Source organism: Procambarus clarkii, chromosome 18 (genome assembly GCF_040958095.1).
Source record: "Procambarus clarkii isolate CNS0578487 chromosome 18, FALCON_Pclarkii_2.0, whole genome shotgun sequence".
In the NCBI taxonomy this organism is placed as follows: Eukaryota; Metazoa; Arthropoda; class Malacostraca; order Decapoda; family Cambaridae; genus Procambarus; species Procambarus clarkii.
In genome coordinates, this window is record NC_091167.1 from 13,529,847 (window position 1) to 13,554,580 (window position 24,734).

The following is a 24,734-nucleotide window of genomic DNA, read 5'->3' on the forward strand; positions in this document are numbered from 1 at the left end:
TAAATCTGTGTATCTATGTATTTACGTATGTAGGTTAGCTTAGCATTTTAAACCCCCTCCCCGCTCAGCTCGTTGTCGCCGTGTGGGGGCTTCATGGGCGGCTGCCGGAGTGTGATGCTCCTTAGGACAGTCCTCTGTCCTTTTCTAGCCTTGTGCTCCTGCTGCCGTCCTCTCCAATTCTGCTGGGCACCTTTTCCTTTTCCTTCTGTTTCGTTTTTCTCCCCTCTCTTCTCCTATCTGCTTGCCGTTTCCTGCCGACCTTTTGCTCGTTCTGGTTCTTCCATGTACTTCTTCTATTTTGACGCCCGGGTGCTTGAGGAGGCATACTCATGCACCCGTAGAACTGCAGTACCCGACGTCGAGAGCGAGGGGAACCTTTTATTGTCAATCCCCACTTCGTCACTGAACCCGATCTCGACGGACTGTCGGTTTCTTAAGGTGGCGTTTGTGGGGCGTATACTCACGACGCACCCCTAGGAGGCCCCGACAGGATCGGCGATAGCTTCTTGTTGGGTGTCCTGCCTCTAATTGTGGCTCCATGGTGGGTGTGGGGGCACATTCGTGAGTGAATTCTTCTTTTCGTCAAGATGATAACCCCTGTTTCGGCTGCTTCTGGCTTACCTTCTCAGGCTCGTGGGGTGGGCGACCAAGCCCCCGAATCGGTCCGTATTGGAAGACCGGGCTCTGTAGCCTCCGCTGCATTGGGCCCCGACCTTGCTCCTCCTTTGGCCTCTCTGACTCCTTCCCCTGGCTCCCCTCCCTCCTCTGTGGTTGGGTCGAGCCCCAAGCCCCCAGTGGTGACTACCTCGTCCCCTGGCGCGGCTCCTTCTCTAGTTGTAACTACTGCGCCTTTTACCCCCTCTCTCTCTGGGGGTTCTCACCGCCGTCCTCGTCACGGCCGCCCTCGCTCGATTCCTTCCAGTTCTGCTACCTATCAAGCCTTGTTTGGTCCCGCTTCGTGGGCCAAATATTTTGATCTCCTCCCTCTTGATTCTGCGCCTCCTGACGATTTCTCCCTTCATCGACATCTCATTGATTCCGTGGATGCCTCCATTACTTTCAACCCCACTCGTCTCGGTACACGTGTCGTTGCTGCTCCTTCTCAGGATGCTGCTTCCCGCTTGGCTGCCTTATCCTGCCTTGGCGAGACCCCCGTTCGGGTCTCGAAGAACGCTCAGTTGAATGCCAGTGTTGGCACTATTTTGCTCCCGCCCCATGTTGCAACCGGTGTTCGGGACCTGCGCGACTGCCACGACGATATTCGACATATCCTCGCTGCCCAGGGCCATTCTATTCTCCAGGTGGACACGTTTACTCGTCCCCCTCGTGGTAGTCGCCGTCAACCCCTCCGGGTTGTGAAGATTACCTTTGATGGTAGGACCCTTCCACCCTCTGTCATTCTTGCTGGTGCCAGGTGCTCTGTCCAGGAGTACATTCCTTCTCCTCAGCTCTGCAACAAGTGCTGGAGGTTTGGGCATGGTGCCCTCCGCTGCTCCGGGACTGTCTCTCTCTGTCCTTTGTGTGGTGGCGAAGGTCACTCTAAGTCGGAGTGCACTTCTCCCCAGGCTCGTTGCCTCAACTGCGGTGAGGCCCATCCTACCTTCTCCCGTGCGTGTGTCCATTACAAGCTTGAGGCAGCTGTCCTCAACCTGAAGCACCGGGAGCGTTTATCTTTTCCTGAGGCGAGGCGCCAGGTTCGCCGGCTCCCGCCTTATGCTAATATCTCTTATGCTCGCGTGTTGCGCTCTTCCTCTCCTCGTCCTTCCCGCCTTCATCAGACTCACAACCGTTTCCGGGCCTTGGACCCTGATGCGCCCACTGCCCCCTCCTCTGTTCCTTTGGGTTCTCTCCCGAAGGATCCTCCTCCTGGTCCTCTGTCTGGGGTTCCCCTTCCTTCTACCCGGTCTGTCGTGTCTTCTGTGTCTTCTTCCTTGTCCCCCTCCGATCCTCCTTCCCATCCTCTTCCTCCATCTATCGGCTCTCCCCACCGCCTGTCGGTGCGGGCGGATGTCCATCGCTCTCCTAACGGCCGTCGTGTGTGCTCTCGTTCGGCTTCTGTTGAGACACTGGAATCCGTTGCCCGGTACGTAGTTGCTGGGACACCGGTCTCTTTAAGTCAGAAGCGTAAGCCTGGCTCCTCTCCTTCCTCTTCCCCGGCGGGTAAGAAGGCTTCGCTTTCTTCCTCAGCTCCTCCTTCTGGCTCTGTTGCTCCTTCCCCTCCCATTTCAGTGCTTGCGCCCCCTGTTCCTGCTATGGAGGTTTCTTTGGCCCCTGCTTCCCTTTCGGTTGCTGCTCTTGCTGGGGTGCGCTCCCCTCTTTCTACTCCCCCTCCTCCTGCTGCTGTCCTTGACGGCTCCTCTCCGTTGTCTCCTCCTCTTCCTCCTCCGGACCCTGCCCGCCCACCTCTGATCTGTACTCCCGTTTCCTTCCCTCCGTCTTTGCTCAGTTTACCCATGCCCCCTAACCCTGACTTTGCTGACCCTGATCCCGACCCTGATATTCTTTAACGTGCTCTGTTGCTCTTTCGCCTTTGTTTCTTCCTTGTTCTCTGTTTTTGTCCTTTCTTTTCTCGTCGTTGTCCATTCTTCAATGGAACGGTCAAGGTTATTACGCCAATTTCCTCGAACTCCAACTTCTGATTTCGCCCCTTTGTGTCTGTCTCCAGGAGCCAATGCTTGGTGCTCGTCCTAGTCGTTTTCGTGGCTATTCCTTTCTCTCCCCCCCCCCCCAGCCATTGCTGGGGCTTCTAATTCTTCTGCTCTCTTGATTCGGGCTGATGTTCCCTTTGTTCCTTTACTTTTTCCTTCGCCTCTCCATTGTTCTGCTGCTCGTATCTTTGTGGGGAAATGGTACACAGTTTGTTCCATTTATCTCTCCCCGAGTGTCCCGCTCTCTCTTCCTGATTTGAAACACCTCCTGGACTCCTTGCCGGAGCTTGTGCTCCTGCTGGGTGACTTCAATTGTCGTCATTCTCTTTGGGGTGACGTTCTGACGAATACCCGGGGTCGCCTCCTTGAGCCGTTTCTCCTCTCTTCTTCCCTGTCTCTTCTGAATTCTGGTGAGCCCACTCATTTGGACTCTCGGACTCGCACCCTTTCTTGTCTTGATCTTTCTCTCTGCTCTTCTTCTCTTTACTTAGATTTCACGTGGCAGGTTCTTGATGACCTCCATGGAAGTGATCATTTCCCCATCCTTGTTTCCTTTTTCTCTTTTCGCCCTTCCCTCTCTTTCCCTAGGTGGCAGTTTGCTAAGGCAGACTGGACCCTATTTACCCTCAGTGCTGCTCTCTCTGACCTCTCCCTTCTGCCTGTCTCTCGCGCTCTCCTCCTTTTTCATGACACTGTCTTCAACGCTGCCCTCCGCTCTATTCCTCGCTCTTCCTCTCGGGGTCCACAGAAGTGCGTTCCCTGGTGGAATGCGGACTGTGCTCGGGCTGTCCGCTGTAAGCGTGCAGCCTGGAAGAGGCACCGCCGTAGGCAGACAACCGATTCTTTTCTTTTCTTTCGGAAAGCGAGTGCGGTGGCCCGTAGGGCCGTCCGTACAGCTAAACGTGAATGTTGGGCATCTTATGTCTCAACAATTACGTCCGAAACCCCTCTGGCCCAGATCTGGAAGCGTATCCGCAAGATAGCGGGTAAGTTCGTTCCCGATGTTTCACCGGTCCTTCACCTCCATAATACTCTTGTGGCGGACCCGTTGCAGGTCGCTTCCGAACTGGGTTCCCACTTTTCTTCTGTTAGCTCTGGTCTTCGTCTTCCCCAATCTTTCCTTCTTCGTAAACCTGTCCTTGAGTCTCGTCCTTTAGATTTCTGCACTCATCTTCAGCTTCCCTATAATGATCCCTTCTCTCTCTCTGAACTTCGTTCTGCCCTGGCCCTCTGCGGTTCTACGGCGGCGGGCTCCGATGGTATTCATTATGAGATGCTTCGCCATCTCCCTCCGAGCACGTCTCAGTATTTACTGAGTCTGTATAATCGGATCTGGGAGTCGTCGTCAGTCCCTGAGGACTGGCTCGATGCCGTTGTCCTCCCTGTTCGCAAACCGGGGTCTCTGGGTACTTCCCCTAAGGACTTTCGCCCTATTGCTCTCACAAGTTGTGTCTGCAAACTCTTTGAACGTATGGTTAACGTTCGTCTGATGTGGTTCCTGGAACGCCATCACCTCCTCTCCCCTTCTCAATTTGGTTTCCGCAAGTGCCGCAGCACGACAGATGTCCTGGTGAACTTGGAGGTCTATATTCGTACTGCTTTTGCTGCGAAGACCTCCGTTGTTGCCGTCCTTTTTGACCTAGAAAAGGCTTACGACACCACTTGGCGTTATCATATCCTATCTCAACTTCATTCTTTTGGCCTTCGTGGTCATCTCCCTCTCTTTCTCCGCAGCTTCCTCTCTCGTCGTTCCTTTCGGGTGCGCCTTGGTACCGCTCTCTCTCCCTCTTTTCAGCATTACGAAGGTGTGCCCCAGGGTAGTGTTCTGAGCACTACTCTTTTTCTTGTTGCCCTCAATGGTCTTCTTTCCTCTCTTCCTTCTGGTGTCTTCTCCGCTCTCTATGTCGATGATCTTACCCTTTGTTGTCAGGGTGATGATTCGCCTCTCCTTCAACGCTGGCTTCAACTTGCAATTGATGCCGTGTCGTCTTGGGCCACAGGTCATGGCTTCAAGTTCTCTACTTCTAAGACTTGTGCCATGACTTTTACGCGGAAACGGGTTGTTTTTCGTCCCTCTTTGTCACTTTATGGTCATCCCCTTGAATACAAAGATTCCGCGAAGCTTTTGGGGTTATTCCTTGACACTCGTTTGTCTTGGTCTCCCCATATCTCTTACCTCCGTGTTGAGTGCTCTAAGGCCCTTACCCTCCTTCGGGTCTTGTCCCATACTTCTTGGGGGGTAGATAGGCGCACTCTCCTTGCTTTACATTCCTCTCTCGTCCTGTCTAAGCTCGATTATGGTTGCCCTGCTTACTCGTCTGCTTCTCCTTCTACTCTTCGCCGTCTTGATGCTTTGCACCATACTGGGTTGCGCCTCAGTTCTGGTGCCTTTCGTTCGACTCCCATCCTTAGCTTATATGTTGACACTGGCTTCCTGTCTCTCCAGGACCGCCGTGATCGCTACTGTCTTCGCTATCTTGCGCGGTCCTTGCAACATCCTTCCTCTCGCCTCTGTCGTGCTTTAACTTTTACCCCTCCTGCGGTTCCTGTTCCTCTTCACCACCTCCCTCTTTCTGTCCGGTTATCTCGCCTACAGGATTCTCTCTCCGTTCGTATTTCTGATGTTTCTCCTCGTGTTGTTCCTTCTTTGCCCCCGTGGAGGGTCCCTCTTCCGCGGTTTTGTACTTCCTTGACCCGTATCACTAAAGCTTTTACCCCTCCTACGGTTCTAAAACGCCTTTTCCTCGAGCACTTTTCTTCTCACTCCCGCTCCGTTTCTGTCTTCACCGATGGGTCTAAGTCAGCGGACGGTGTTGGCTACTCTGTTGTTTTTCCTGATCGCACTTATATGTGTCGCTTGCCTCCGGAGACTAGCATCTTTACAGCGGAACTTTATGCTATTCTCTATGCCCTTCGTCTCCTGCTTTCTCGTTGTCAGTCTTCCTTTGTGGTTGTTGTTGACTCTCGTAGTGCCCTCATGGCTCTCGGGTCCTTTAATCCGGTTCATCCAGTAGTTGTCGAGATCCAGCATTGGCTGTTTCTCGTTCACAGTAAATTTAAGTCGGTTGAGTTTTGTTGGGTTCCCAGCCATATTGGTGTGTCTTTAAATGAGCGTGCGGATGCTGCCGCTAAGGAAGCTGTCTGCTCTTGTCCCATCTCTCGTAAAGGCATTCCGTATTCCGACTTTTACCCGGTTATCCATTCCTCAGTCCTTACCCGTTGGCAGGCTTCTTGGTTGTCTGTTACTGGTAACAAGCTGCGTACTCTTAAATGTTGTGTTTCCTCGTGGCCGTCCTCCTTCCACCGTAACCGGTGGTGGGAAACAGCTCTGGCGAGGTTGCGTATTGGCCATACTCGCTTAACCCATGGTCACTTGATGGAGCGCCGCCCTGCTCCTTATTGTCCTAGTTGCATTGTCCCTCTTACGGTCGTGCATGTCCTTCTTGAATGTCCTGACTTCCAGGACGAGCGTGTGTCTTGCTTTCCGACCGCCCCTCGCGGTCACCTGTCCCTCGATAGAATTCTTGGTGACTCGGATACTTTTGATATCGTTCGCCTTATGCGTTTTTGTTCTCGTATTGGCATCCTTGGTGATATTTAGCGCCCTCTGATTATTTTGCGTATTTGATGGTGCTACATAGCCTTCCCGGTTTGGTGCCTTCTTTTGATAATTACTTACTTACTTAGCATTTTAAAAGCACCGAATCACCTTCTGTGGTTGAGTGTTCAATAAACCCTTGAACTATATGTTTAACACTTCTCTAACCCTGTCCATGGAGGACAGAAGAAAATGTATATATGCTAGTTAGCATTGTAAATGTGTGGCCACGTCTGTGGTAGAAGATAATAATAAAAAAAAAAAAAATAAACTATTCAACGCAATTTATGGGTTGGCACTTTGTAGCTCTTTGGTGCATACCCTACAGCAGTTTGGAGAAGAAACAGTCATTGGGAAGCAAAATGTGTTTCAGATGGTAGAAGTTAAGAGGAGCACAGAGGTGCTCAGGTATTTTCAGCTGTGACTGTGTGTAGTAGAATGGTCAAGGGGAAAAAGGTGAATATATCTAGATCGGAGGACAGAGTTCCAGGGGTAACATTCTTGGTATGGGAGATGCCAAGATATGGATGAAAATTAATCTTGATCATGAATGTAAAAGGAGGAATTAGTACTGAAGGGATGTGGATGTGGTGGCATTGAAGGTCCATAGGCTATGAGTGGTCTCTGTGTATATGTTCCAAGGTTACTCAAGTGACTAGAGCAATGGTGGAACATTATGATGCTAGAGAGCACCCGTGACTTATGGAACAGCAGTTAAGAATTATTGGTCTGTGTGACCATTCGGCAGCAGACTGTGCAGTAGTGGACAGAGCTGTATTAAGGTCATATTACTATGGAAATCGAAATGATTCTGAAATGGAACATGGGCAGAGGAGCAAGACGAATGTGTTGCACGGATACACTGTAGAGGGAGGTAAGGCCTCACATATGTATGCTGTGTGTGTGTGTGTGTGTATATATATATATATATATATATATATATATATATATATATATATATATATATAACTGAAAACTCACACCCCAGAAGTGACTCGAACCCATACTCCCAGAAGCAACGCAACTGGTATGTACAAGACGCCTTAATCCACTTGACCATCACGACCGGACATAATGAGGTGATAGCCGAGGCTATATGAACCACCCCACCGCCGGCACTCGGATAGTTATCTTGGGCATAGCATTTTACCAAATCACCTCATTCTTTGGGGCACACGTGAGGAACACAAATGCGAACAAGCCTGAATGGTCCCCAGGACATATGCAACTGAAAACTCACACCCCAGAAGTGACTCGAACCCATACTCCCAGAAGCAACGCAACTGGTATGTACAAGACGCCTTAATCCACTTGACCATCACGACCGGTCGTGATGGTCAAGTGGATTAAGGCGTCTTGTACATACCAGTTGCGTTGCTTCTGGGAGTATGGGTTCGAGTCACTTCTGGGGTGTGAGTTTTCAGTTGCATATGTCCTGGGGACCATTCAGGCTTGTTCGCATTTGTGTTCCTCACGTGTGCCCCAAAGAATGAGGTGATTTGGTAAAATGCTATGCCCAAGATAACTATCCGAGTGCCGGCGGTGGGGTGGTTCATATAGCCTCGGCTATCACCTCATTATGTCCGGTCGTGATGGTCAAGTGGATTAAGGCGTCTTGTACATACCAGTTGCGTTGCTTCTGGGAGTATGGGTTCGAGTCACTTCTGGGGTGTGAGTTTTCAGTTGCATATGTCCTGGGGACCATTCAGGCTTGTTCGCATATATATATATATATATATATATATATATATATATATGCGGAAAATCCACAGAGAAATATGAAATTTTTACGCAAATGAAATTTTTCCGCATAAAATGATCAGTGTTTTGTGATCGTCAATTGCATCAATGGATACCACGTGCCAGTTTCTTGCCTTCTCCTCTCTCTACCCTTCCCTTAAATCCCATCAGCACCACACCAGAAACAAATACCTATTTGATATTCCAATTGTATGACTTAATCAAACTAGAAATGCTTTACAAATCAAGGGACCTAGAATGTGGAATGACCTTCCCAATTATGTTAAAGACTGTACCTCTCCCAACCAGTTTAAGATAAAAACTAAGTACCTACCTAATTAATTCAATGTAACCTACCTCACCCCTAAATGTCAACCCATGTCTATGATTTTAAACAATTCTGTTTGTTGACCAAACTGTATTTTTGCTCTTTTTCTGCCATGTTTCCCCCTCCCCCTTTTTTTCATTTTTTCTGATTTTTTCTCAACACAATTTATACTTTAATCTCCATTAGTATTAAGTTTTAGTTTTAGTGTTTTTCCTGCCCGAAACACTTTACGTAATAGTGGCTTTAGGCATTGTATGTACTAGCTCTATCTATAACTCCATCAACTTTTGTCTTTCACCTTGTATGTATGTATTTTACCTGAATAAATATTTGTATTTGTATTTGCAAGGGACCTAGAATGTGGAATGACCTTCCCAATCATGTTAAAGACTGTACCTCTCTCAACCAGTTTAAGATAAAAAACCAGCGTTGAATGTAATGAAACGCCATTTTCTGGGCGAGTCCCGGAGGCTCCCTGGAGCTATCCATGGCTGATATGGATATCCTAACTATTTTGCATCAGTCGATGTGGGTGGAGTTCTAGGCCTACCGGGGACCACGAGCCAGAACCTGGCCCCCTCAGAGAGGCACGGGGAGCAATGGCCCATAGAATGCACATGTGATTTGGAGCATTCCATATCTGCCATCGACCGGGACAGGCACCCAGAAAGGTAAGTGCCCCAAAACACACCCCTATTCTGGTTAACAACAAAATTGACAAACGAGTGGACAGAACTCCCCCAAAAGAAAAACAAGCAAACTAGCATGACGTCACACGAGCCGTGCCGCATGTCTGCGCAGCTCCCCCCCCTCCCCAGGAGGGGGAAAGGGGGAGCCCCAGACCCCCGAGCCGGCGATCCACACCCCAGTTCTGAAGCTGGACATCAAAAACCGCCAACCGGAGGGCGGGAGGGATGCCGGGGAGCCTCCGGAACTCACCCAGAAAATGGCGTTTCATTACATTCAACGCTGGTTTTCTGAGGGGAGCCCCTGCGGCTCCCCGGAGCTACCTCACCAAAGACTACCAAGAAAAATCAAGGGCACTTACCCGGGAGGCGGTCGGTGCTCCACCTCTCAAGACGAAGCCGAGACCACAGGCCGCAACCGCCGACCTAAGGCAACACAGGCCCGACTGGGCCCAAGAACGTTAACAAGGTAGCGTGCAGCCAGGACCCTGTTTGACCGCCAAAATCCCTGTGCCCGAATGTCAGCCCAAGACATATTGCCGAAGACGGCAGCAAGAGCAGCGAACTTACGAACGTCATGGGCACGGGGATAGACCACAGGCTGGCTGAATTTAATGACCCTGCGGACAACCTGAGAGACCCGAACCCACGAACAGGGAAGAAGGGAAACCGGATCAACCCAAAGCGCGTCCCCGGACACTGAAGCCGTGGCGCGCAGATAACGGCGGAGGGCCGCAACCGGACACAACACATGGTGAACCCTCGGCCTGGCAAACCACGCATCAACAACCCACAGACCCCTCCGGAAAGCAGCAGTCTCATTCTTCGCCAGAAAAGAGGGAGACGGCTGCAAACGAACAAAGCGAAGACCACAACCAAAGGAGCAAAAACCCCTGCACCGGAGAAGAGCATGAAGCTCCGCTAAACGACCCCCAGAGGCTAATGCCAACAGAAAAAGAGCCTTAGCAAAGCAATCTTGAACCGAAGGGGCCACCACAAAACGAGGAGTGGAACGATAGAAGAGCACTCTGTCCAAGGACCAGGACGGCTCAGGCGGCGCACGAGCAGGCCGGAGGTGAAACAACGCCCGAGACAGCTTGCAAAACGGCGCAGAAGTAACATCAATACCGAAAGCAAGCTGCAGCGGCTCCGCCAGCGCCGCACAATACGAGGCGACAGTATTAGGCATCAGATGACTGTCCTGAAACAACCAAGAGAGAAAGGACAACACCACCCGAACCGAAAGCGAGGAGCAATGACGAAGGGTTAAAAAGAATCGGAATTACCGCCAGGAAACTTCATACTGCCGCCGAGAGGAAACTCGCAGGTGAGAAACCAACAAGGAAGTCACCTGCTCACCATAAAGATGGTGATAAACACGAGTCAAAAACACCAAACGCGAAGACTCGCGGAGAAGAGCGAACCAGTCTCGTACCGGACTGGCCCGATCTCCTGAAAGAGGTGGAACTTCGGAAAAACCTCCGGGTTTTGAGGCGATGTTACGAATCTCACTAGGATTCTGCCATTACTCTTGATTCTCATATTACTTTATTGTCTTGTTCTTTAATATAGCATCCAGTTGTATGATATAAGATTTTGTATGTTATATATATATTATAGCATGCTGTAATGTGCCTGAGTTACATTATATTGTGTGAGGCTTTTGGTGTTAATTTCTCATGTAGTTTCTCCGTTTGGGCGGTTGACCATATTTGGATATGGCCAGTGTGAGAACATTGTTGTCAATTGAGTGTTTATAGTTTTACCTTGATTTATTCCCATATTTGGTTTCCGTATTATTGTATGGAATGTTGTACCAGTGTTTACTACTCTTTAGTTTAACAATGTTTTGAATATTAGTGCTGCGTTTTATTATTAGAATTTCCACAATGTTTTGTGTGGACGGTTAGTTGAATTTTTGGTAGACGCTTGGCCTGCGGTCCAAGGCGTGGGCAGAAGCGTGGCAGCTGTATTCGAGAGGAGTCATGTTTTAAGTTAAGTCATTGGTCCCTGTTATTTTAGCCCATATAAATGTTAATTATCTGGTTAGATGATATATGAGTATTACTATTGATTAATCCATGTTCTGGTGATATTGCTCATGTCTCAATAATTAATTTCATTCTATGATATTGCATGCTGAAGAATATTTCTGGCTATTATACATTTAAATATTGTTATGATTGTCCCCCTTAGCATAAATATATTGTTCTCCATTTTATGCAGTGATGTATATTTACCCCTAGACAGTTGTTGGCAAGGCCGATTTATTATCTTTTTTATTGCACTGCGGGGAGAAGAACCTTATTTAGTCTCAAGGGTGGTAACAAATGAGGGCCTGTGTCCGGGAAAATAAGCCTTAATTCCCTGTAATGTTGTACAATTAACAGTGCTAATTATTAATAGCAATTGCCTTCCTAGGTACTCTGTGATTATCTAGTGACACCTAATCAAGCCTGTGAAATTATCTGTTCAATCTGAGCTGCTGTGAAAACTTCTCAACGCTTCACGATTTGAGGTAAGTGTTTAGCTTGTGCCAGGGGCCAAGCATAATTTTCAGTGTTGTTTCAAGTGTAAGTTGTGATTATTGAGCCAACCATGGAGGATCAGGTTGCTGCGCTGGTAGATCAGCCAAATTTTGGTAAAATTAAAGACTTAAAGAAGTCTGGTTTGTTATTGCTGGCTGATAAATTGAACATAGCAATTTCCAGTAAAATGTTGAAAGCTCAAGTGTTAAGAGTGATTGTCGCACACTTGGTGGAGGAGGAGAGACTTGAAGAAGAGTGTTTGGGAGAGTTAGAAGAAGTCAAGTGACAAGGTGGCAATCTTAAAGTTGGAGTTGGAGACTAAATTAGAAATGGCTAGGCTGGAAGCAGACAAGCAGAGGTTGGAGTTGCAGAACCAGACAAAACACCTTGAGTTGGAGGCTCAGTTAAGACTAGCAGAGCAACAAACTAGACAATTAGAAATTCAGCAGAGTATGGCTGAAAATAATAACAGGTTAGAACAGCAGAGGATTGCGGCAGGTTTGGGTAACACTAGTAATAATCCAGAGAGTACAAATAGTTCTTCTAAGTACAGTAAACATGTAGAATTACCTAAGTTTAATGAAGAAGATCCAGAAATATTTTTCTTGCATTTTAAGAAACTAGCAGTCAGCATGAACTGGCCTGTCGATCAATGGGTTAGCATATTACAAGGACAATTTAAGGGTAAAGCTCAAGAGGTATTTGCATCTTTGCCGGCTGAGAATTCTTTTGATTTTAAATTTGTTCAGCAAAGTATTTTGAATGCTTACCAGCAGATCCCAGAGGCACATAGAATAAAATTCAGAAGTTTAAAAAGAGCACATGACCAGACTATTTCTGACTTTGTAAGAGTAAAATTAAATCACTTTGACAGATGGATTAAAGCACTTAATATTACAGAGTTTGAGACTTTAAGAGACCTCATAGTAACTGAGGAAGTAGTGGGATGTCTACCAGAGAAATTAGCTTTATTTATGGCTGAAAATAAACAAACCACTGATCTTATCAAATTAGCCAAGCTAGCTGATGAGCATGAATTACTTACTAAAGTACCTTTCAGAGCACCAATTAACCATTTTAATGCTAAAACTAATCATTATGCTCATAAAAATCATGTTTTCCAGACTCGACCAGCTATTTCACCTTCTCCCCTTAACCCTTCTCCTGTAAAGCCTAAATCTGAGGAACAGACAGGGTTGTCAACCTCAAGTAATGTAGTGATTAAGCCTGCAGTGGGTTCTGCTGTTTCGACCACTAGCAGGTATTGCACGCATTGCAGGAGAAGAGGTCATGTGGTAAATTCATGTTATGCTTTGCACCCAGAGTTAAGACCAACTGGTCTCATTTATTGTAGAGGTGTGCAAAATAAATTAACTAAGGAACATGTAACTGTGAACCCCAATTGGGTGAAACAGTATTCTCCATATACAGTATGTCTTCAGGTGAAGTTTTGTGTGTTAATGGGAAATGGAAGCCAGTGGTGGTTCTTCGTGATACTGGTGCTTCCCAAACCTTAATTTCTGCCAGTATACTCTCTAATGTTGAAAAGAGAGATACTAGGAAGTCTGTAGTTCTTCAGTGTTGCAGGATGTAAAACTGTACCTCTGATAGATGTTACTTTAAGATCCACCATTACTCCAAGTGTATGCACTGTGGGTGTTAGTACCCAGTTGCCCATCCCAGGTGTGGATGTTATATTGGGTAATGATGTGGCCATAAATCATGTTGTGGGTGAGATTGATCCCAGTTTGTTTAACCAGCCAGTTGCAGACCATGTTGTTTATTCTGCCTGTGCTGAAGTTAGTTCTAGGAATGAACAACCGGTTGTAATAGATGGTTTTGTCCATTCTACCTGTGCTGATGTCAGTACTAATATAAATCCAGTTGTCAGTTCTGATGTTGTTACTCAAGCATTTGTTCCAGTAACCAGTACCCCTTCAGTGGAGAAGTGGGATGTGGTTGTTCCAGATTCCTGTGTGGCCGATTTAGTTGTTGAGAGTAAGCCTGATACTATGACTCTGCTTTATTCCAATAAATTATTTAGCAGTCTCCGTGGTGTAGTGGTAAGACACTCGCCTGGCGTTCCGCGAGCGCTATGTCATGGGTTCGTATCCTGGCCGGGGAGGATTTACTGGGCGCAATTCCTTAACTGTAGCCTCTGTTTAACGCAACAGTAAAATGTGTACTTGGATGAAAAAACGATTCTTCGCGGCAGGGGATCGTATTCCAGGGACCATAGGATTAAGGACTTGCCCGAAACGCTACGCGTACTAGTGGCTGTACAAGAATGTAACAACTCTTGTATATATCTCAAAAAAAAAAAAAAAAAAAAAAATTGGGAAAGGATGTCCATGTACCATTGTCTTGCTCGCTCACTACGAACGTTGTGCCAGGAGTTGAGAGAAACTTAAAAGCCACGACTCTATTGTATTCCAGCCAAGTGAATGGTTTAGGACAAGATGTCGGGTTGGCAGAAGTATTCCCGCTCACTCCAAGTTTAGAATCAGTTGTCGAGAGTAAGTCTGTTGTAGAGGGCCCGCCTCACCCTAGTCAAGGTGATATAATAGGGGAGGAGGTCAAACTACCTGTTACTTGCCCGCTCGTTTCAGATTCCCTTAATTTAAGTGCTTTGAGTAGAACTGACCCTAAGATTTCAGAGAGAAGCAAGGAGACAGTCTGTACTGTAGATCCAGTTCTGGAATGTGTGGGAGAGCAGCCAGAGGATCAGCTTCTGTTGAGTAGATGGAGACCCATTGAGCCTCCCTCTTCAGTTGTCTGTGAGGATGTGACCCAGCTTGGTAGTGATATTATTGATTGTGAGCAGACAGTACTCCGAGCAGCTCCAGAAGTCATGGGAGGAAATTTTGGTAAAACAATTAAGAGTGGTAAAGTAGCATTTGGATCTAAGTTGCGGAGATTTGTGGGTTGTGATTCTTATTCCATGTGGAGTAAGTATTTCTCATTGTGTACATTGAGTCAGTGTGTGTGTAGGATGTTGAAATCTACTTTTATTCTGCAGGAGCCATTTTCTTGTGAAGTAATGGACTGTGGGACATCTTTGTCCAGCCTTGTGGTTGAGCAGAAAGAGTTTACTCAAGTAGGTTGTGCAACCAGTAGTTCTGAGGAAGTGGTGAGTTATACTAGAGCAGTATCTCTATATATTCAGATCCAGTTAATTTTGATGCACGAGTGATAAAAGTGTATGTTCCACTCAAGTGTGGTGTTGACTTTCAGAGTCATATTGTGGGTGAAGGATTAAATCATACTGGGGAGCAGATGTTTGAGGCTCCAGGTGTGTATTTCAAGTTGGGGGATAAGGTTATCCTACCTAGTTTTAATCATTGTGAAGGGTTTCAGATTGTCCTTGGGCGTTTCTCAGGTAATCTGCTGTGCATCTTCAAGATGTTAAGACCCTTAAACCTTTTGGTTGGTTGATTGTCATCAGACGTAAATCACTTGGGAAGTGATGGTGAGGGTTGTCAAGTTTTCGGCATGTTTTACTTAGTCTTTTGGAAGACTAGAAGGTTGATGATAGTGTGTGTTGTGTTCAAGTTCACCATCAGGAGGTGTGAACTTGTCTTGAGAGTTATGATTGAGATATGGTGCCTAGGCATATGCCTGTTTTCTTTCACTGATCGTTATGACAGAGTTATGAGGCAATTGATTTCTGTGTTCCTTATGGATTATCTGAGTCAGTTCGATCAGGTAGTCTTTGCACCAATCTTGGGTTGTATTTCTTGGTTTGAAGGTCAAAGGTTTGCTAAGTCGGTGTCTTGTGTTTCGGAAGGTTCTATGAATGGGAAAGTTTTATACATAATTGTGAGGTTTAATGCTAATTTCTCTAATTTTAGTATCCATTGGGCGAGAGTATGTGTTCCACAGAGGATCAAGAGTGATGAAGAGCAGATGTCTGTGTCAGAGCATACCCAGAAGTCCCAAATCTACTCAACATCCAGTCAGCTTCAATTAAGCAGTTCAACTCCAGAAAAAGGGAGTAATGGGAAAGGGAGTCTGTCTTGGAAAATGTCACCATATAGAAAATGGATCAATTGGAAATATGGGACTGATCTCAGAGAAATAGTAGAAACAGATGGAAAGATAAATTGCCTTATTGACTGGGTGGAAACAGTTACATTATTTGTCAGTTCTATTCATGCTAATACTAATAATGTTGTTGATAAGAGTGTGAAATATGATCTGAAACTAAGTGATATAAATGAGATAGTACCCTGGAGAGATAAATTTGCATACTCCAGTTTAACCTATGTAGTGTTTTTATTCATAAGATGTATGAAATTTTTGTATTTTTTTTTACTGTATGAGATTCATTGCTTTGTACTTTGATTTTAGTTGAAGCATTTTCATGTTTTATTTTCATGTTATATTACATGTTATATTTCATGCAGTCAAAAAAATGAAATCAACCTTCAGTTAATTTCATTTTTTTCCTAGGGGACGGGAGGGATGTTATGAATCTCACTAGGATTCTGCCATTACTCTTGATTCTCATATTACTTTGTCTTGTTCTTTAATATAGCATCCAGTTGTATGATATAAGATTTTGTATGTTATATATATATTATAGCATGCTGTAATGTGCCTGAGTTACATTATATTGTGTGAGACTTTTGGTGTTAATTTCTCATGTAGTTTCTCCGTTTGGGCGGTTGACCATATTTGGATATGGCCAGTGTGGGAACATTGTTGTCAATCGAGTGTTTATAGTTTTACCTTGATTTATTCCCATATTTGGTTTCCGTATCATTGTATGGAATGTTGTACCAGTGTTTACTACTCTTTAGTTTAACAATGTTTTGAATATTAGTGCTGCGTTTTATTATTAGAATTTCCACAATGTTTGTGTGGACGGTTAGTTGATTTTTTGGTAGACGCTTGGCCTGCGGACCAAGGCGTGGGCAGAAGCGTGGCAGCTGTATTCGAGAGGAGTCATGTTTTAAGTTGTCATTGGTCCCTGTTATTTTAGCCCATATAAATGTTAATTATCTGGTTAGATATGAGTATTACTATTGATTAATCCATGTTCTGGTGATATTGCTCATGTCTCAATAATTAATTTCATTCTATGATATTGCATGCTGAAGAATATTTCTGGCTATTATACATTTAAATATTGTTATGATTGTCCCCCTTAGCATAAATATATTGTTCTCCATTTTATGCAGTGATGTATATTTACCCCTAGACAGTTGTTGGCAAGGCCGATTTATTATCTTTTTTATTGCACTGCGGGGAGAAGAACCTTATTTAGTCTCAAGGGTGGTAACAGGCGACAGTATTTGTCTTGAGGCGACAGTATTAGGCATCAGATGACTGTCCTGAAACAACCAAGAGAGAAAGGACAACACCCGAACCGAAAGCGAGGAGCAACGACGAAGGGTCAAAAAGAATCGGAATTACCGCCAGGAAACTTCATACTGCCTCCGAGAGGAAACTCGCAGGTGAGAAACCAACAAGGAAGCCACCTGCTCACCATAAAGATGGTGATAAACACGAGTCAAAAACACCAAACGCGAAGACTCGCGGAGAAGAACGAACCAGTCTCGTACCGGACTGGCCCGATCTCCTGAAAGAGGTGGAACCGCGGAAAAACCTCCGGGTTCAGACACCGAGCAAGCAGCGCCTGAAACCATGGCTGGGCCAGCCACCAAGGGGCCAAGAGGACCACACGACCCTGGTAAGTCTCCAAGCGAGCCAAGACCCGGAGCAGCAGCCGAACCGGGGGAAAGAGGTACAGGAACCCCCACCTCGACCAGTCCTGCCGAAAGGCGTCAATCCCGACGGCCTCGCAGTCGGGGAAGGGCGCCACGTAAACCGGAAGACGCCTCGACCACGCCGACGCGAAGAGATCCACCTCCAGGCGCCCGAACGTCCGGCAGAGCCAACGGAAGGAGCCGGCATCAACCGTCCATTCCGTGGACAGGGGAACGAACCTAGACAGGCTGTCCGCCAGGACGTGAACTGCCAGGAGAGCCAAATCCCGAGAGCTCAGCAGACGAGTCACCCGAAGCGACCAACCCCAAAGAGCCAAGGACCGCATCGAACCCCCTCGGTTCAGACAATGAACCACTGGGGAGCAGTCCGAATGGAGCCGGATCGTCGATCCGCGGGCGACCCGAATCCTCCAAAGCGCAAACCATACCGCCGCAAACTCCCGCACTGTGCTGTGGACCTGACAGAAGGCCGGACCCCACCGTCCCTGGCCGGCCTGGTGAGCACTGATCACAAAACCCCAGCCCAAAGACGACGTGTCCGTGTACACATCGAGCGAGGGCTCGGGTAGGCGCCAAGGCACTGAACCCAAAAAAACCCGAAGAGGAAGCCGGCGACGCAGCAGCTGACACAAAGCCCCCGGGGGTTGAACCCAGCGATCGCGAGAGGCGGAAGGGACGTCCCCGAAGGAACCAAACCCGACCTGGCGGGTAGACCAACATCACGAAGTTCAGGCTGCCGCACAAACTCTCGAGCAACCGCCGGGTGACCCGAGAGCCCCCAGAAACAGACCCAGGCGAGACCGCAACCGAAGGAGAGACTCCGGAGGAAGAGACAAAGAAGCGGTCCGAGAGTCCCACACAAGACCCAGCCAGGACCGAACCTAGGAGGGCTGCAGATGGGACTTCCGCCAGTTCAACAGGAACTCGAACACGGTGAGCTGGGAAAGCACCAAATACCTGGCAAGCAGACACGCGGACCAACTGGGAGCCCAAACCAGCCAGTCGTCGAGGTAAGCCAACATCCAAACACCTAAGAGACGCACACGGGCCACCACGACCCGGGTAAGGCGTGTGAACATGCGAGGTGCCAGGTTCAACCCGAAGGGGAGACAACGAAAGTGGTAACACTGACGCCCCACCACAAAACCGAGCCAGTCCCGGAACCCCACATGAATAGGGACGTGCCAATACATGTCCTTGAGGTCCAGGGACACCATCCAAGCGCCTGGCTCCAACAGAAGCCGTACCTGGGACAGAGTGGTCATCCGAAACGAGGGGCAAGAAACCCAAGGGTTCAGACGGGACAAGTCCAGAATGAACCGCAGGTCCGCACAGTCCCGTTTCGGAACTGGAAACAGGCGGGAAACCCACCTGAGGGACGGAGTCGTTTCGACCACGCCCAAGCGTACCCACTCCAAGATGACCTGACGGAGCGCAGGAGAGGAAGCCTGCCCCGTCAGCCCCGAACCCCCAGAACGCCACCTCAGGCTGCGCGAAACGGCCCGAAAAGCCCACAAATGGTGAGACCAGGCGTGAGGGAACAGAGACAGCCTCCCCCCCATCGCCCCGTCAAAGGGGCGAACCGCGAAAGGGTCGCTGCCCTTTACGAGAACCCGACCTGCGCGCAGAGCGAACACCGCGCTGACCAAGCACAGGTGGGACTGCAGGCGGCACTGGCACAACCCGACACCTGTGGCCCACCCCGACGAACGGAACCGCGCGCCCTGGTACGACCCCGCCGGGAAGGAACCCCCCGGTTCCCCCGGAGAACCAACAACTCAGACATAGGGCGGCAAGAGGAAGAAGCCGCCTGAATATAACGTTCTACCGCAGAAGCCTCAAAAAGCAGAGGACAAAAGGGAGAAGACAACCTAAGAACCAGGGCCCAAGCGGATTCCAAAGAGGAAGCCAGGACCGCCTGACGACACGCGAAGCGCACAGCGAAAAACCTCAGCAACGCCTCCCGCAGGATAGGCGCAAAGAACTTCAAAATGGCAGACGACACCCGAGCAGCGGAGACCAAGGCGTCAGACCCCATAACGGCCCCAAGCGCCTCAACATCCTCCGCAATCCAAACAGAAGATAGCTCCAAGAGGGAAAAGACACGCAGGACCGAAGCCAAAAAGCCACGAGCGCACAAATCCTCCGCCACAAGAGCAGCTGACAGGGAAGGAACCTGCACATGGAGCTGCACCGCACCAACGTCCCGCAGAAGGGCAGGAGCAAAAAGACACTCATTAAGGTGCTCAAAATCGCCCCCCAGGTAAACTGGACCACCGTCAACGCCTCACGCCACTCAAATGTGCGGGTTCAACAGAACGAGTCCCAAGCATCCAGCGAAAACAAGGGGCAGTCTGCAAGCCAGGACGACCCCGGAACCTCATAAAGAACCCAGTAAGGACATGAAGATCCAAACCTGAAGGAAGAAGGATCCATTATGGAGGCGTACTCCGGGTCACGCAGGAGGGAAGCCGCCAAGGCCGACCTCACCTCAGACGGAGAGATGCGGGAAGCCGAAAACCTCCGAAAAGACGGAACCAAAGGACCCACAGGGACACGGAACCGAACCCGGGGAAGAGCAGAACTCAAGTCCAAATTGTACGCAGAGGGGGGAAAGGAAAACCCCACTCCTTGCAACAGTAAGCCCCACTCAGAAGTTCGGAAAATCCAGGCAGGGTCCAATGGAGCCCAAGGCCCCCCAAGTCAGCTCCTCCCCAACCCCAGGAGCCTCCACACCAGGCTCCGGGGCCGAGCCGTCCTCCAAAGTCCCGGCCTCAAAGAAAAATCCGGGGCAGCCGAAAGCTCCGGAAGAGAAGGGGCCCCACTAGTCAGACCCCGGAGCATCGCCCGGAGGAACAGACTCAAATGCCTCCGTAGCCCCCCCGGACGGTGCAACCCCCAAAACTGCCCGAGTCTCAGAAACCGCTAAACCCCACCCCGACCCCGAAGCCCTCAGACGCTTAAGGGCCGGAAGCAGGGGGGGGGGGGGACCGAATGAACCACGGAAGGGGAAGAACAAGGGGGCGCGGACGGAACCAAAGCCGAAACGACCAACACCCCCAAGTCTGGGTCGCTATACACAAAGCAGGGCAGCCGCTGGGCGTCCAGGGAAGCAAGAACCCGCGCGCGTTGCAACAACCTAAACCTACCATGCAACGCACGAGCTGCCTGCACCCGAAGTAACTCATCAGAAGACTGGGTGAATTGAGTCACAAACAAGCAACACAGCTCGCAGGATTCGGGGTCGAATGTGTCACCGACCCAACAGGCAGCATGACGGAGGCAAAAACAATGAGTCACCCCTGAGACAAAGGGACAGAGCAACCCTCAAACTCGCACACAGCGAGAGGGATTGCAAGGGTCTCCTCCATCGGACCCAAGAGCCCCCGCGGGGTTTCCCAGGGCCCCTAGACTGGGTCTGCTAAGGGTTATCCCAGGCAGGGCACTGCTAACCGGCGCCCCAAACTACCAAGCAATCTGCTAAAAGCTAAATCCACGGGACGTGTCCACTTGCGAGGGCGAAGCAGGGGGTGCCACCACACAAACGACCCTAATATAAAGGGAGGGAAAAAACAAGGCAGACCCCCCCACCCACCAGGCAAACACAAAAAGAAAAGAAAAACCACCCAAGTGGACAACGTACCCAGAGGGAACAGAGCCGGCCGCCGTTAGAGGTGAAAACTAGCTACGCAGTACCCTGCGCCCCACCAGTGCAATGACTACCACTTACCCCAAGGTAAACAAGGAAGGAAAACCCCAACACTCAGGGCGGCCAAACGCCAAGCAGCGAAAAGCCAACAGAGGTAGACCCAAGGTGACTTGTGGAAGGCAACCCCAAGCCCCAAGGGCGGTACTTACAGGGCACTCAGGGAAGGTGACCCTAAGCACATGCAGCCCGAGTACCTGAGAATACTACTCCCAGCTCACACGACCACCGTAAGAGCAGCACTGAAAACAAGTCACAGCACTGAAACAAGATTGGAGCTGGAGCCACACGACCATGCACGATCCCATCAGCCAAGGAACTGGGGTGTGGATCGCCGGCTCGGGGGTCTGGGGCTTACCCTTCCCCCTCCCGGGGAGGGGGGAGCTGCGCAGACATGCAGCGCGGCTCGTGTGACGTCATGCTAGTTTACTTGTTTTTCTTTTGGGGGAGTTCTGTCCCCTCGTTTGTCAATTTTATTGTTAACCAGAATAGGGGTGTTTTGGGGTGCTTACCTTTCTGGGTACCTGTCCCGGTCGATGGTAGATATGGAATGCTCCAAATCACATGTGCATTCTATGGGCCATTGCTCCCCGTGCCTCTCTGAGGGGGGCCACGTTCTGGCTCGGTCCCCGGTAGGCCTAGAACTCTACCCACATCGACTGATGCAAAATAGTTAGGATATGCACATCAGCCATGGATAGCTCCGGGGAGCCGCAGGGGCTCCCCCCAGAAATATAACCAGTCTCCGTGGTGTAGTGGTAAGACACTCGCCAGGCGTTCCGCGAGCGCTTTGTCATGGGTTCGTATCCTGGCCGGGGAGGATTTACTGGGCACAAATCCTTAACTGTAGCCTCTGTTTAACTCAACATTAAAATGAGTACTTGGTTGTAAAAGCGATTCTTCGCGGCGGGGATCGTATTCCAGGGACCTGCCCGAAACGCTACGCGTACTAGTGGCTGTACATGAATGTAACAACTCTTGTATATATCTATAAAAAAAAAAAAAACTAAGCACTACCTAATAAATTCCCTGTAACCTACCTTAACCCTATATTGTCAACCCATGTCTGTTATTTTTAAACAATGCTGTTTGTCGACCTAATAGTATTTTGCCGTTTTTCTGCCATATTCCCCCCTTTTTTAAATTTATTTTCTCTCAACACATCTTATACTTTAATCTCAATTAGTATTAAGTTTTAGTCTTTAATGTTTTTCCTGCCCGAAACACTTTGCGTAATAGTGGCTTTAGGCATTGTATGTACAGTACTAGCTCTGTCTATAAATCTATAAATTTTTGTATCACCTCTTGTATGTATGTACTTTACCTGAATAAACATTTGAATTTTGAATTTTTTTTTTTTAACATACTTGGAGATTTAAGTAAGGGTACTGAGTGCTGTCTGGGGGCCAGAGTTAGATATTGTTCTAATAGCAGCTTTGCATTGGGTAATTAGTGGACGTAAATGATCTTGGGTAGTAGAACCCCAAGCACAAATACCATAGCTGAGATAAGGATATGAGTAAGTAATAGAGCATCACCAGGGCAGGGCGAGGTACATAACATCTGATCTTAGAAAGAATGCCAACAGTTTTAGAAACTTTTTTTGCTATACTGTATTTAGAATGTATCCCTGGAAATTCAGCTTGTGGTCGATGAGGACCCCAAGGAATCTACCATCAACTTTACTACCGATTTGTATATTGTTTATTCTTAGATTAATTTCATTTGAGGATTTATTACCAAACAAAATATAGGAAGTTTTGTCAATGCTAAGGGTGAGTTTGTTAGCAGTTAGCCAAAGATGGACTTTATTTAGTTCAGTATTCACAGTGACATTTAGAGCAAGAGGGTCAGAACTGGAGAAAATGAAAGTTGTGTCATCAGCAAATAAGATTGGTTTGAGGTGTTGAGAAGTATTTGGAAGGTCATTAGTGTAGATGAGAAAGAGGAGAGGGCCAAGTATGCTGCCCAGCAGAGCGCCAATGTTTATGGGTAGTGTAAGAGAAATGGAATTTTTCCCAGAAACATACTGAAGCCTGTCAGTAAGGTAGGACTAAACGTATTGCAGGGAGTGACCTCTGACTCCATAATGATGTAATTTAAGAAGGTTTTGGTGGGCGACAGTGTCAAAATCCTTACGTAGGTCCACAAATAACCCAACAGGGAACTCATTTTTATCAAGAGCTGTATGTATCAAGTTAATCATACTAATAAGTGCATCGTTAGTGCTTTTATTGGGTCTAAAACCATATTGGCAAGAGCTAAGAATATTGAGTTTGGCTAGATATGAGAAAAACTGCTTGTAAATTAGCTCTTCAAATATTTTTGACAAGGTTGGCAGAATTGATATAGATCTGTAATTGTTGACATCAGTGGGATCACCACATTTGTGGACTGGGGTTACTCTCGCTTTTTTTAGAATATCCGGAAAGGTTTGGAGTTCAAGTGATTTGTTGAAGAGCAATGCAATGGCAGAGGCTAAAAATCTGGAGGCTTTTTTTGCAAATTAACCTTTCACCTGTGTAATCAATGGCCTGTAACCAAAGATGAACTTGACAACAAAATCGAGCATACCTGAATCAAACAATGTAAAAAAAAAAAAAAAAAAAAAAAATACATCTGTACTTCCAAAGACCTATTTCATACTTGGAGGCACAAACAATTCAAAACTTTATACAAACAAAACTGTTTATTAACAAATACACTACATAAACACTAGTGAATGCCTTTCAGTAATCTAAATTCGGATGCATTTATTGTTACTAATGCATATTGTATAAATTTCTTAAAACCAAATCCTAGTGTAACAAAATGTTGTCAAGGGTGTCTTTTCTTAATGGCCAAACTGCATTAAAGCTGCATTCCCTCAAATTCACACAAAGGGCACAGGATTCATCAAGCAAGTGTGTGCCTCCACATGCAAAACCTGTACATCCGCCCAATCACTTGGACTGGACATTAGAGCGACAGTCTCGCTACATGCGGGTCGGCGTTCGATCCCCAACTGTCCAAGGGGTTGGGCACCATTCCTCACCCCCCATCCCTTATCCTGACCCCTTCCAAGTGCTATACTGTACAGTCTTAATGGCTTGGTGCATTCCCCCTGATAATTCCCTCTCTCCCTTCCTTCATCATGGCAGCTTTGTCTGTAATTACAGTAAGTAGTTTATGAGCTTTGAAACTTCACACCCCAAGGTAATTGTTGTTATAGACAACCTTCAGAGCTCGAACCATTTCATAAATGCAAACTAAGCCATTATATTTGGGAAAAGTTGTACAGGCTTCACAAGTAGACGTGTAACTGCTTGACGAATTCTGGCCCATGTGTACCGCATACAACCCAACTCGGCTGTTTATGATGTAGTTCAATGGAAATTGTTTTATTACATGACAAATGATTAAATCTAACTTCAGCATATAATAATGTACAGTACTTTTATAAAATAGCAGAATTACAGAGAATTGACTATAGTACGACGTCGTTGATTCTCCATCCATTCCTGCAGCATTTCCTGAGGTGTCAGAGGTCTCCGGAATGGGTAATAATGTTCTGGTGGGTCGCCTTCTTCTAATGTCACAAAGTAGTGACAATACTTGTATTCTACTTTTCCAAATCTGCGTCGTGCATGTCGGCGTATACCTTTAATTACCATTCCTTTGCCGACAAATGATTCCGCTGCAGTAAAATGAGAAGGGTTAAGAAAAAGAGTTTGCCTATGTTAACTTGAATTTTGATAACTGTAAATATTATTGTATGCAATAAGAAAC

The 24,734-nt window shown here is 47.7% G+C and overlaps 1 protein-coding gene and 1 long non-coding RNA gene across 3 annotated transcripts in view; both read right to left on the minus strand.

Annotated features, from left to right (window-relative positions):
• The window catches only part of LOC138365801 (uncharacterized), a 266,841-nt gene extending 245,663 nt beyond the window's left edge, over positions 1-21,178 (minus strand). Inside the window, exon 1 of the long non-coding RNA XR_011229019.1 lies at positions 21,164-21,178. This is a non-coding gene — a long non-coding RNA (uncharacterized lncRNA). The remainder of the gene's footprint in view (positions 1-21,163) is intronic.
• Positions 21,179-23,636: 2,458 nt separating this feature from the next.
• The window catches only part of mRpL22 (mitochondrial ribosomal protein L22), a 32,180-nt gene continuing 31,082 nt past the window's right edge, over positions 23,637-24,734 (minus strand). Inside the window, exon 5 of one of the 2 annotated variants that reach the window (XM_045736936.2) lies at positions 23,637-24,642. In XM_045736936.2, the coding sequence (XP_045592892.1) occupies positions 24,419-24,642 (224 nt within the window). In that variant the 3' untranslated portion in view covers positions 23,637-24,418. The remainder of the gene's footprint in view (positions 24,643-24,734) is intronic. The other variant, XM_045736937.2, reaches the window with a different exon arrangement.